At 45.5% G+C, this 11,982-nt stretch overlaps 1 protein-coding gene across 3 annotated transcripts in view; it reads left to right on the forward strand.

The window, feature by feature from the left end:
* The window catches only part of LOC134207612 (uncharacterized), a 259,390-nt gene extending 247,659 nt beyond the window's left edge, over window positions 1-11,731 (forward strand). For all 3 annotated transcript variants that reach the window (XM_062683330.1, XM_062683328.1, XM_062683329.1), the window contains 2 exons: window positions 10,959-11,075; window positions 11,143-11,731. In XM_062683330.1, the coding sequence (XP_062539314.1) occupies window positions 10,959-11,075; window positions 11,143-11,260 (235 nt within the window). In that variant the 3' untranslated portion in view covers window positions 11,261-11,731. The remainder of the gene's footprint in view (window positions 1-10,958; window positions 11,076-11,142) is intronic.
* The last annotated feature ends 251 nt before the right edge of the window (window positions 11,732-11,982 follow it).

Below are 11,982 nucleotides of genomic sequence, written 5' to 3' on the forward strand. Positions count from 1 at the left end.
TAACGGCTGATAACATTGTTAGTCGTGGAATACGAAGGCGCATCATCTGTGGAAGTCGGGCCTACTACGGGCTCCAGAAGAAACTGCGGTCAAAAAAGATTCGCCACCGCACCAAATGTGTCATGTACAAGACGCTGATAAGACCGGTAGTCTTCTGTGGACATGAAACTTGGACCATGACCTGCAAGCACTCGGGAGTATTTGAGATACGGGTGTTTAGGACCATCTGTGGCGGTGTGCAAGAAGACGGTGTGTGGCGGCGAAGGATGAGGCACGAGCTCGCCCAGCTCTATGGCGAACCCAGCATCCAGAAAGTAGCTAAAGCCGAAAGGGTACGATGGGCAGGGCATGTTGCAAGAATGTTGAAAATAACCCTGCAAAGATGGTGTTCGCTTCCGATCCGGCAGGTACGAGACGGCTTGGAGCGCAGCGAGCGAGGTGGGCTGAGCAGGTAGAGAACGACTTGGCGAGCGTGGGAAGCATTCGAGGATGGAGATGCATCCTCGAACCGTGTACTGTGGCGTCAAATTGTCGATTCAGTGTTATATGTTTAGATGTAAGCTAAATAAATGAAAAAAACTGTTCGATCAGTTCGACCGAAAACGACATTTTTGTCGGATGACAATTTTCGGCCAGAAGGATTTCGGCTCAATGCAATGGTTCGTTTGACCAAACAACTTTTGGCCATACAGTTCTTCCCCGTTCTAAAATTTGTTTTCAATGAAAGATTCTTTGGGTTTCAACGGGAAATCCTTCTTCGATTCGTCAAGAAATTCTTCGGATTTCCCAAATATTTTTTTAAACTCTAATGTTGTTTAGTCGTATATTTTATTTGCCCGAATAAACTGCTAAATGAGGCACGCCGCATGAAGCTTGAGATCCTGGGACTGAGTGAAGTCCGTTGGCCGAACTTTGGAGAACACAGAACGCCGTCGGGACAAGTTCTGCTATACTCTGGTTTACGAGGTGAACACGCTCCCCGGCATCGCGGAGTTGGCTTCCTACTAAGCGCTCAGGCACACTCTGCGCTTATGAAGTGGGAACCTATAAGTGAAAGGATAATCGTTGCCAGATTTAGAACACGGGTCCGAAACCTTACTATAATCGAATGTTATGCGCCAACCGATGCTGCCGATCTGCAAGACAAAAAGAACTTCTACAGTCAACTCAATGCCGTCGTAGATAGAATTCCGAAGGGTGATATCAAGATCTGTTTGGGCGACTTCAATGCGAAAATCGGATCCGACAACTCGAATCATGAGCGCATTATGGGACGTCATGGTCTCGGAGAAATGAGCGAAAATGGAGAGCTGTTCGCAGAATTTTGTGGTAATAACGACATGGTGATCGGGGGATCGCTCTTCCCTCATCGACCGGTTCACAAGGTCACGTGGGTCTCCCGTGACGGCTTTACAGAAAATCAAATCGACCACATCTGCATCAGCCGAAAATGGAAACGGAGCCTTCTTGATGTACGGAATAAACGTAGTGCCGATAACGCGTATGATCATCACCTCCTCATCGGCGAAAAACGCCTGCGCATTGCGCTGATTCGGCGGCAGGAGGAAAGAGTTGGACGACGATTCAACACACGCCGACTGAAAGATGCCACGGTGAAACGGTCCTTCGTTGAAAAACTGAAGACACGTGCTGCAGATATTCCAGAAGGTGGCAGCGTAGAAGATCAATGGACCGCCATCAAGAATGCCTTCATCGCCACCAGCGAGAACAATCTGGGCGAACTACGCACCCAGAGAAAACAATGGATCACCGATGAGACCTGGAGGAAGATAGAGGAGCGAAGAGAAGCCAAAGCCGCGATAGAGCGATCGAAAACCAGAGGAGCCAAAGTCTTAGCCCGTCAACGATACGCGGCTCTTGAGAAGGAAGTAAAACGCTCATGTCGACGGGACAAGCGAGCGTGGGCAGACACTCTGGCCGACGAAGGAGAGAGAGCCGCCGCAACCGGGGACATTCGCCTCCTCTACGATATCTCACGACGCTTAAGAGGGGCGAAGATGAATGCAACGATGACTGTGAAAGACGCGAATGATCAGTTATTGACCGACCCAACTGACCAGCTGAAACGCTGGTTTGAGCACTTCGAACAACTTTTTCAAGTGCCAGCCAGGCCATCACCACCTCGGCATGATCTGCCTAGGATCCGACGTATAACACGCGTCAATACCGAAGCTCCATCACTGCTAGAGATTCAAACAGCCATCCAAAGCATGAAATCGAAAAAAGCCCCAGGCAGGGGTCGACCACATATCAGCCGAGATGCTCAAAGCTGACCCCATGACATCCGCTCAACTACTGCATCGCTTATTTCGTAATATCTGGGACACCGCAATTTTCCCGGTCGACTGGATGCAAGGTATCTTAGTGAAGGTGCCCAAAAAGGGTGACCTGACTGTATGTGATAACTGGCGAGGCATTATGTTGCTGTGTACCGTTCTTAAAGTTCTGTGCAAAATTATCCTAGCACGGATTCAAGAGAAGTTCGATGCGACTCTCCGGCGGCAGCAAGCCGGATTCCGTGCCGGAAGATCCTGTATGGACCATATTGTCACGCTCCGCATCATTCAGGAGCAGGTCAACGAGTTCCAAGAGTCCCTTTACTTGGTATTCATTGACTACGAAAAAGCTTTCGACCGTTCTCAATTACGAGAATATGTGGGGCGCCCTGAGACGCAAGGGGGTTCCTGAGAAAATCATCGGCCTCATCGAAGCACAGTACGAGGCCTTTTCGTGTAGAGTGCTGCACAATGGGGTCCTGAATGACCCTATCCGGGTCGTAGCTGGTGTGAGGCAAGGATGTATTCTATCACCGTTACTGTTCCTCATCGTAATCGATGAGATTCTGGTAGATGCGATTGACCGTGAACCAAACCGCGGACTGTTATGGCAGCCTATAACCATGGAGCACCTAAACGACTTCGAATTGGCTGATGACGTTGCACTCCTCGCGCAACGGCGCTCTGATATGCAGAGTAAGCTCAACGACCTTGCCGAGCGCTCCTCTTCGGCTGGTTTAGCCATCAACGTCAACAAAACCAAATCGTTGGATGTAAACACGGTGACTCCTTCCAGTTTCACAGTAGCCGGGCAACCAGTGGAAAATGTTAAAAGCTTCCAATATCTTGGTAGCCAAATGGCGTCAGACGGCGGTACCAAGATCGACATAGGCGCACGGATCAAGAAAGCAAGGGCTGCCTTTGTGAGTTTAAGAAATATCTGAAAAAACAGGCAGACAAGTGAACGCACCAAAATACGAATTTTCAACTCTAACGTGAAATCTGAGGCGAAGCCTCAATAAAGAAATAAAAGAAGTCGACCGAAATCTAACCTGGCAACAGGTTAAAGCGATAGCCGGGCAACGCTCAGGATGGAGATCTTTCAAGTCGGCCCTTTGCACCACCAGAGGTGTACAGGATCCATAAGTAAGAATAAACTGCTAGGCCAAAACCCATCTGGCCGAAAAGATCAATTGACCTAAATACAGATCGTTTGGCTGAGAAAGTTTTGCAGAAAGGACTATTTTAACTAAAGTGTCATTTTTCAGAGAAAGTCGTTTGGCCGAAAATGCTTCGTAGGCAGAAAAGATCTTTTGGCCAGGTCGACATTTTTGGCCAAACGACTTTGTTTGCCTAACAGCATTTCTGGCCAAATGATATGCTATGGGAAAAGTCTATTTCCGGCCAAATTATCAGTTCGGCCGTATGCCGCTTTCATTCAAATGACATTTTCGGCCAAACCATTTTTGACCAAATAACTGTTTCGGCCAAACGTTCGATTCGGCCACATGGAATTCTACTGAATAACTTTCTGCTTAACGTGTTATACGGCCAAGTGACATTCAAACAAATGGCTTTCCAAGGCAAGGGCTGTTTAACAGAAAGCCTTTCTCAAAAACCATCTGACCATTATCATGTTCCACAAAACCGAAAGTTGTTTGGCCGAATATGTCATTTGGCCGAAAAAAAGCATTAGGCAGAAGCCCATCTGGCCAAAATTGACAAAAAGGTCCGAAAAAGTTATTTGACCGAATAGGTCCACGGTGTTTATTAAAGTTTATTAAAGCTTTCATAAGAACTACAGTGCCCATAACCGTAATAGTTATAATTAATGTTTTTTATACGTGACAAAACTATTGTGATAATAATCAAACCTATAAGATGCATACCGACCAAAAATCAAATTGACCGTTACAGAACACCCATCACACTTAACAAAGAGCAATCAAATTTTTTTCCCTGAAGAAGACATCGAACCCGATGTCGAAACGTTGGACAAAATTTAAAAATTTGTTCTAATAAACCAGACTGCATAGCCGAAAAATCTCAAAAATTAACACTACAGTCGAAGTCAACAACTATACAAATAATAACAATATAACTGCTCAAAATTTAATTCCATTACCTTACCTGCTTGGTCATCTGCCAGTTGTGGGGCTTGCCTAGAATGTGGTGGGGTTTGACAGTGGGCCCTGTTGAATTCCTATAAAAAGCTGCATGTATCTGCAAGAAGGCCCACCAAAGCGACCGTGTGCCGCTCAAAGCACACCAGCCCAAGTCCTGGTGTTAGGTGAGACGCTGAACAGCCCTGACACGACGGCCCTCCGATGAGACAGGAGGTTTGCGCAGGCCCAATAAGCCGCCTTTAAAATAAAATACAATCGGCAACGACCTAGGCGACGAATAAAGGATCACGATTGGAAGCTTGGAACATGGAACAGCTAATCGCTAGGCTTCGCAGGTTGCGACAGGATAATCTACGATGAATTACATCCCCGCAACTTCGATGTCGTAGCGCTGCAGGAAATCTGCGGGACAGGACAGAAAGTGTGGAAAAGCGGGCATCGAGCGGCTACCTTCTACCAAAGCTGTGGCACCACCAACGAGCTGGGAACCGGCTTCATAGTGCTGGGTAAGATGCGCCAACGCGTGATTGGGTGGCAGCCAATCAACGCAAGGATGTGCACGCTGAGGATCAAGGGCCGTTTCTTCAACTATAGCATCATCAGCGTGCACTGCCCACACGAATGGAGACCCGACGACGAGAAAGAAGCGTTCTACGCAGAGCTGGAGCAGACATACCACTGCGGGACATCAAAATCGTCATCGGCGACATGAACGTACAAGTAGGAAGGAGGAAATGTATAGACCGGTCATCGGACCGGATAGTCTGCACACCGTATCGAATGACAACGGCCAACGATGTATAAACTTCGCAGCCTCCCGCGGAATGGTAGTCCGAAGCACCTTCTTTCTCCGCAAAAATATCCACAAGGCCTCATGGAGATCACCAAACCAAGAAACGGAAAACCAAATCGACTACGTTCTAATCGACGGTAAATTCTTCTCTGACATCACAAACGTCCGTACTTACCGCAGTGCGAATGTTGTATCCGACCACTACCTCGTTGAAGTATGCCTGCGCTCAAAACTCTCGACGGTGTACAAAACGCGTCGAAGTCGGACGCCGGCTTAACATTAGGCGGCTACAAGACGGTAGACTAGCCCAAGGATACTCGCAGCAGCTTGAAGTGGCACTCCCAACGGAAGAGCAGCTAGGCGCAGCGTCTCTTGAAGATGGCTGGAGAGATATTCGATCCGCCATTGGAAGCACCGCAACTGCTGCACTAGGCATGGTGACTCCGTCGGATCAGAGAAACGACTGGTATGACGGCGAATGTGAGCAGTTAGTGGGAGAGAAGAATGCAGCATGGGCGAGATTGCTGCAACACCGCGGAACAGACAAAACTCGATTTTCCAGAGGAAAAAGCGCCAGCAGTAAGATCGAGGCCGTGAAGAGACGGAGCTACTGTACCGCGCTAATAACACACGAAAGTTCTATGAGAAGTTAAACCGTTTACGTAAGGGCCACGTGCCGCAGCCTGATATGTGTAAGGACATAAACGGGAACTTTCTTACGAACGAGCGTGAGGTGATCCAAAGGTGGCGGCAGCACAACGAAAAGCACCTGAATGGCGCTGTGGCAGACGAAGCTGGCGGTATGGTGATGGACCTGAGAGAACGCGCGCAAGACATAATTTTATCGGCCTCGGATCTCCAGGAAATCCAGGAGGAGATTGGTCGGCTGAAGAACAACAAAGCCCTGGGGTTGACCAACTACCAGGAGAGCTATTTAAACACGATGGTGAGGCACTGGCTAGATCGCTGCACTGGGTCAATACCAAGATTCGGGAGGAGGAAGTTTTGCCGCAGGAGTGGATGGAAGGTGTCGTGTGTCCCATCTACAAAAGGGCGATAAGCTGGATTGTAGCAACTACCGCGCAATCACATTGCTGAACGCCGCCTTCAAGGTACTCTCCCAAATTTTATGCCGTCGACTAGCACCAATTGCAAGGGAGTTCGTGGGGCAGTACCAGGCGGGTTTTATGGGCGAACGCTCCACCACGGAACAGGCGTTCGCCATTCGCCATGTACTGCAGAAGTGCCACGAATACAACGTGCCCACACATCATCTATTCATCGACCTCAAAGCCGCATATGATACAATCGAGCGGGACCAGCCATGGCAGCTAATGCACGAAAACGGATTTCCGGATAAACTGACACGGTTGATCAAAGCGACGATGGATCGGGTGATGTGCGTAGTTCGAGTTTCAGGGGCATTCTCGAGTCCCTTCGAAACCCGCAGAGCGCTACGCAAAGGCGATGGACTGTCGTGTCTGCTATTCAACATCGCTTTGGAAGGGGTAATACGAAGGGCAGGGATGGACACGAGCGGTCCGATGTTCACGACGTCCGTCCAGTTATTTGGTCTCGCCGACGACATTGATATCATGGCACGTAACTTTGAGAGGATGGAGGAAGCCTACATCAGACTGAAAAGCGAAGCTAAACGGATTGGACTAGTCGAAGACGAAGTACATGATAGGAAGAGGCTCAAGAGAGGTCAATGTGAGCCACCCACCACGAGTTTCTATCGGTGGTGACGAAATCGAGGTGGTTGAAGAATTCGTGTACTTGGGCTCACTGGTGACCGCCGATAACGATACCAGCAGAGAAATTCGGAGACGCATAGTGGCTGGAAATCGTACGTACTTTGGACTCCGCAAGACGCTTCGATTGAATAGAACTCGCCGTCGTACCAAACTGACAATCTACAAAACGCTCATTAGACCGGTAGTCCTCTACGGACACGAGACCTGGACGATGCTCGTGGAGGACCAACGTGCACTTTGAGTTTTCGAAAGGAAAGTGCTGCGTACCATCTATGGTGGGGTGCAGATGGCGGACGGTACGTGGAGGAGGCGAATGAACCATGAGTTTCATGAGCAGCGGGGAGAACCATCCTTCGTTCACACCGCGAAAATGTCGGACAGTAACCCGGTGAAAATGGTTCTCGACAACGATCCAACGGGCACAAGAAGGCGAGGTGCGCAGCGGGCAGGGTTGATCGATCAGGTGGAAGATGACTTGCGGACCCTCCGTATACTGCGTGATTGGTGACGTGTAGCCGAATGGAGAAGACTCTTATGTACCGCACAAGCCACTTCGGCCTTAGTCCGAATTAATAATAATAATAATAATATTGCAAATGCAAATGACACCGTAGATTTCTTCAATGATCACGTAAAAACGGTGCGTGACACGTGTATCCCCCTTCGTGTCTGTAGCAGGACAACTTCTGGTTCTCTGATAGTTTACGTATGATCTTTCTAGAACGGGACCTAGCTTACAAAGACTTACAAGAGAATGAGGAATCGTTCTAATGCAAAAATTGCTCAAGCCAAGTAACAGTACCTGAACCGCTTTCTAGACAGCAGAACTTCGCCTAGAACTCTCTGGCAACGGATAAAGAGCCTTGGTGTCGGCAATGATAAAGCAGCGCAGCCGTGTGGATTCCATCCGAATGAGGTGAACCGTACATTTGTAGAGAATTTCACGAATTCACGTGAGACAAGACCTGTTCTGCCATCGCCACCCTCACAATACAGCTTTTCTTTTGGTTGGGAAGTTGTCAATGCTATTTATGATATAAAATCAAATGTAACGGGGCTTGGCGAGTTACCAATAATCTTCGTTAAGATAATTCTTCCGCTGGTCCATTAATCATTCAGACGTCTACATTCCCGGATAACTGGAGACATACGAAGGGTCTGCCACTGAAGAAAAAACGCTTCTGAACTGCATCCCCAATCTTCGTCCAATTTGTATACTTTGCGCTTTGTCGAAGGCTTTTGAGAAGCTTGTTAAACAACAAATGACAGATTACATCGAAGACAACAAGCTTTTGTCAGATTTCCAGCCCGGATTTCGCCGCGGCAAAGTATCAAAACCGCAATTCTTCGAGTGTACGACGACTTGGAAACCACCGTCGATAAAAGAGGCTCTGGTATACTGCTGCTATTGGACTTCTCCAAGGCTTTTGATACCATACCTCACAACAAGCTATTAGATAAACTTCAAACTCAGTTCAACTTCTCCCCTGATGCCGTGAACCTTATGGGGTCATATCTATGTATATGGCAGAAAACAAACTGTTTTCTGCGGCGATTGTTGCTCCAGCAGCGTTGAGGTGCCGTCTGGTGTACCGCAAGGCTCAGTCCTTGGTCCACTACTCTTCAGTTGTCACATCGACGATCTACCAACGGTACTGAAGTATTGCTAAATTCAAATTTTTGCTGATGATATTGAGCTTTGCATTACTCGGCTTGGCCCTTGCGCACGAAAACTTGAACATGTGGCAGACTGGTCACGGCGAAACAATCTTCGAGTAAACCCAGCTAAGAGTAAAGCTTTGTTTGTCACAAGCCGACGTCGTATTGCTGAGGGATTTACTCCACCCGCTCCTGGAATCGTAATGGATGATCAGATCATCGATTGGTCAGATAAAGCAAAGAACCTCGGATTCGTTTTTCAAAGTGATCTGCAGTGGGATGGACTGATTACTCAGCAATGTGGAAAGATCTATGCCAGCCTGCGCTCGTTATACTGCTATACCTCCGCTGCATCGTCGTATATCAACAGGAAGCTCTTCAAATCCTTTATCTTGCCGCATTTAATGTTCGGTGATATATTACATGTCTATCCGAATGCAAGCTCTTTAGATCGACTTGGCGCTTAACTGCTGTGTACGCTACGTCTATGGATTAAACCGCTACGATCATGTGAGTCACCTGCAACGTAACCTTATTGGATGCCCTATTCAGAAGAATTGATTGCAGATTGCAGAATCTTGTAGTTCCAGCTAACAATACGTTATGCTATTCGCTGTTCGTACGTGGTGTGGTCAACTGGAATTCGTTACCGCCCGATATCAAACGTTCTTCGTCGGAAGCAAGTTTTAAGAGTGGCTGCATCAATTTTGGAACCGTCCTTATTAAATTTATTTAATAAGTAGTGGACTAGTTAATGACAATAATTTTAGGCAGTTTTGTATCTTTTCCAAATCGGAAGTACTAATTTTAAAAGATTTATATCCTACAGTACTAGACTATAATAAACAAACAAACTGTTCAAAACTTTTGAACAACGAAACCAACGAACTGCATCTGATATATATGAGTGTCGAAATTATTTTTCACTAGACAACAATAATATGGCTTTATTGAAAATGTTGTTCTATTATATCCCACTTGCCCCATGTATGTTTACTAGGGTGGTTCAAAAAATCGATTTTGCTCCACAGTGCTTATCTGATTCTTTATCATGTTCTGAGTGTCTTCTGAAAATTTGAGCTCATTTGGATTAAAACTGATTTAGCACAAGCTGTTTCAAGTTTGCATGCAAATTAGTATGGGGAAATTTATTTTTTCATTATACTGTTAATGACGCTTTCCCATTGAGCGCAGATTAAAAGAAAACCTACATAGCTAAAAGGTATACTCAACAGCTTTCACCTAACGAAAACCGCATGTTGATTAATCGCCCCAATAATTAGTAATCGATTTTAATACAGGTTGCGAATCTTTAGTCATGATCGTTAAACTTCTTTGAGGGCATCACTGAAATGTGCAGTGCAACATAGTAGCCTGAATTTGTATTGCTATATTTCGCGCCACGAGCAGCAATGTTGCCTGTTTAGGAGTTATGCAATTAGCTCCAGAAAACCACGGTATAAATTAAATTCGATTACTAATTATTGGAACGATTAATTGAGACGCGGTTTTCACTGGGTGAAAGCTGTTGAGTATTCCTTTTAGCTATGTAGGTTTTCTCTTAGCCTGGGCTTAATGGGGAATCGTCATTAATAGTACAACGAAAAAATAATTTCCCCAAACTAATTTGCATGCAAACTTGAAACGGCTTGTGCTAAATCAGTTTAAATCCAAATAAGCTCAAATTTTCAGGAGACGCTCAGAACATGATAAAGAATCAGATGAGCACTGTGGAGTAAAATCGATTTTTTGAACCACCCTAAAGTTTAAACTCAAGGGCAAGTGAAATTGGCAGTTTTTAGCCGTAATTAAAACTTTTAAATCGTTTTCGATGTCACACAATTATTCAATTGCTCTAAATATTCACTTTCCACATCAATGATAAATTTAGAAACGACTATTTTGTTGGAAATCCATTGAATTAAAATAAAATTAATAGCTTTTCCTGGTAGTTTAATGTTACGATCAAGCCATAGCATTGGTATGGTGCCTCAAATGGATAAGTCGGATAAATTCGTTGATAGTTCTGCTTCATCTTTCTAGAACATTGTTACCATTAAAAACGTTTATCGATTCATTGGCAACTATAGTACTCACTTACCCCGTATTTTCACTTGCCCCGGGGTACCTTAAATTAACCTTAATTAATACCTTAAATTAATTTCAAAAAGTCACGTGCTGATCAAATCTATCCTAATTATTATCTGCCACAGCCTATTTATTTTCACTGATTCTTCTAGTCATCTAAAAAAAATATGGTTTACAATAATCAATTTTGTTTCATTCACTTATTTCATTTTTTTTCTGTCTCCATTTTATTTCTCAGCGATCAAGTGTGCCTCCCAACGGCAGCCTATCGAAGCTTCATCGGTATGGATGACTGGTGCCAGAACAACTGCCTCCGCTATCCGCCAAACTGCCCGGAATCTGTGTGCCATTGTCCGTAAGTATTTAACATTTTTGAGCATAAACCTCGTCAGAACTAACGTTTACCTTCGTTTTACCTTCAGTCAAACATGCGAAGCTATCGGCGAAATCGAGGGCCGCGAAGGAGCCGACGTGTACTGTATGGACGAATGCCTCACGTACAAATCCAAGTGCCCAACGGAACGGTGTCACTGTTACTAGGATTTCGCTAGGATTGCTGGAAACCGGAATTCGATTTGGCTTTGGATGCTACTGGATAAGTGGATGTCGGGTGACCGCTTCCACCGTTTTTTTTCGAAGTTTTGTTCTTTCCATACGATAACAAGACAAGACAACACGCAGAGAGAAGAGCGAAACTTGCCGTACTAATATTTTTTTAAGTTGAGTCCACGTGGGAGTTCGATAGCAACAACGAAGAAGACAAACGTGTAAATTATGACGACGAAAAATTAGAAGAAATGCTAACCAATCAACGCAGCTGTACATTTTAACTAATTATGCATGAGAGTCATTAGATAGGAACGAGTGCAAATTTGATGAAAAGTGGAAAGAGTAATTTTTGTATTTTATGTAATTTCTGTTTGTGTAAATGTTTCCTTTTCCTGTATATGAAATTTGCTCAAATAAAATGTGTGTATAAATGAGAGTAATACAATTTTAATACTTATCTTACTTTTTATATTTAATTGATTTCGCCGCCTCCAAGAATATGGCCATTCGTAGCACCTACTTCCAACACAGCCTCCCGTATCGGTACACCTGGAGATCACCACTGCAGACAGAGTCACAAATCGACCACGTTCTGATTGATGGACGGCACTTCTCCGACATTATCGACGTCAGGACATATCGTGGCGCTAACATCGACTCTGACCACTATCTGGTGATGGTTAAACTGCGCCCAAAACTATCCGTCATCAACA

The sequence above is a fragment of the Armigeres subalbatus genome, chromosome 1 (genome assembly GCF_024139115.2).
Source record: "Armigeres subalbatus isolate Guangzhou_Male chromosome 1, GZ_Asu_2, whole genome shotgun sequence".
NCBI classification, from domain to species: domain Eukaryota; kingdom Metazoa; phylum Arthropoda; class Insecta; order Diptera; family Culicidae; genus Armigeres; species Armigeres subalbatus.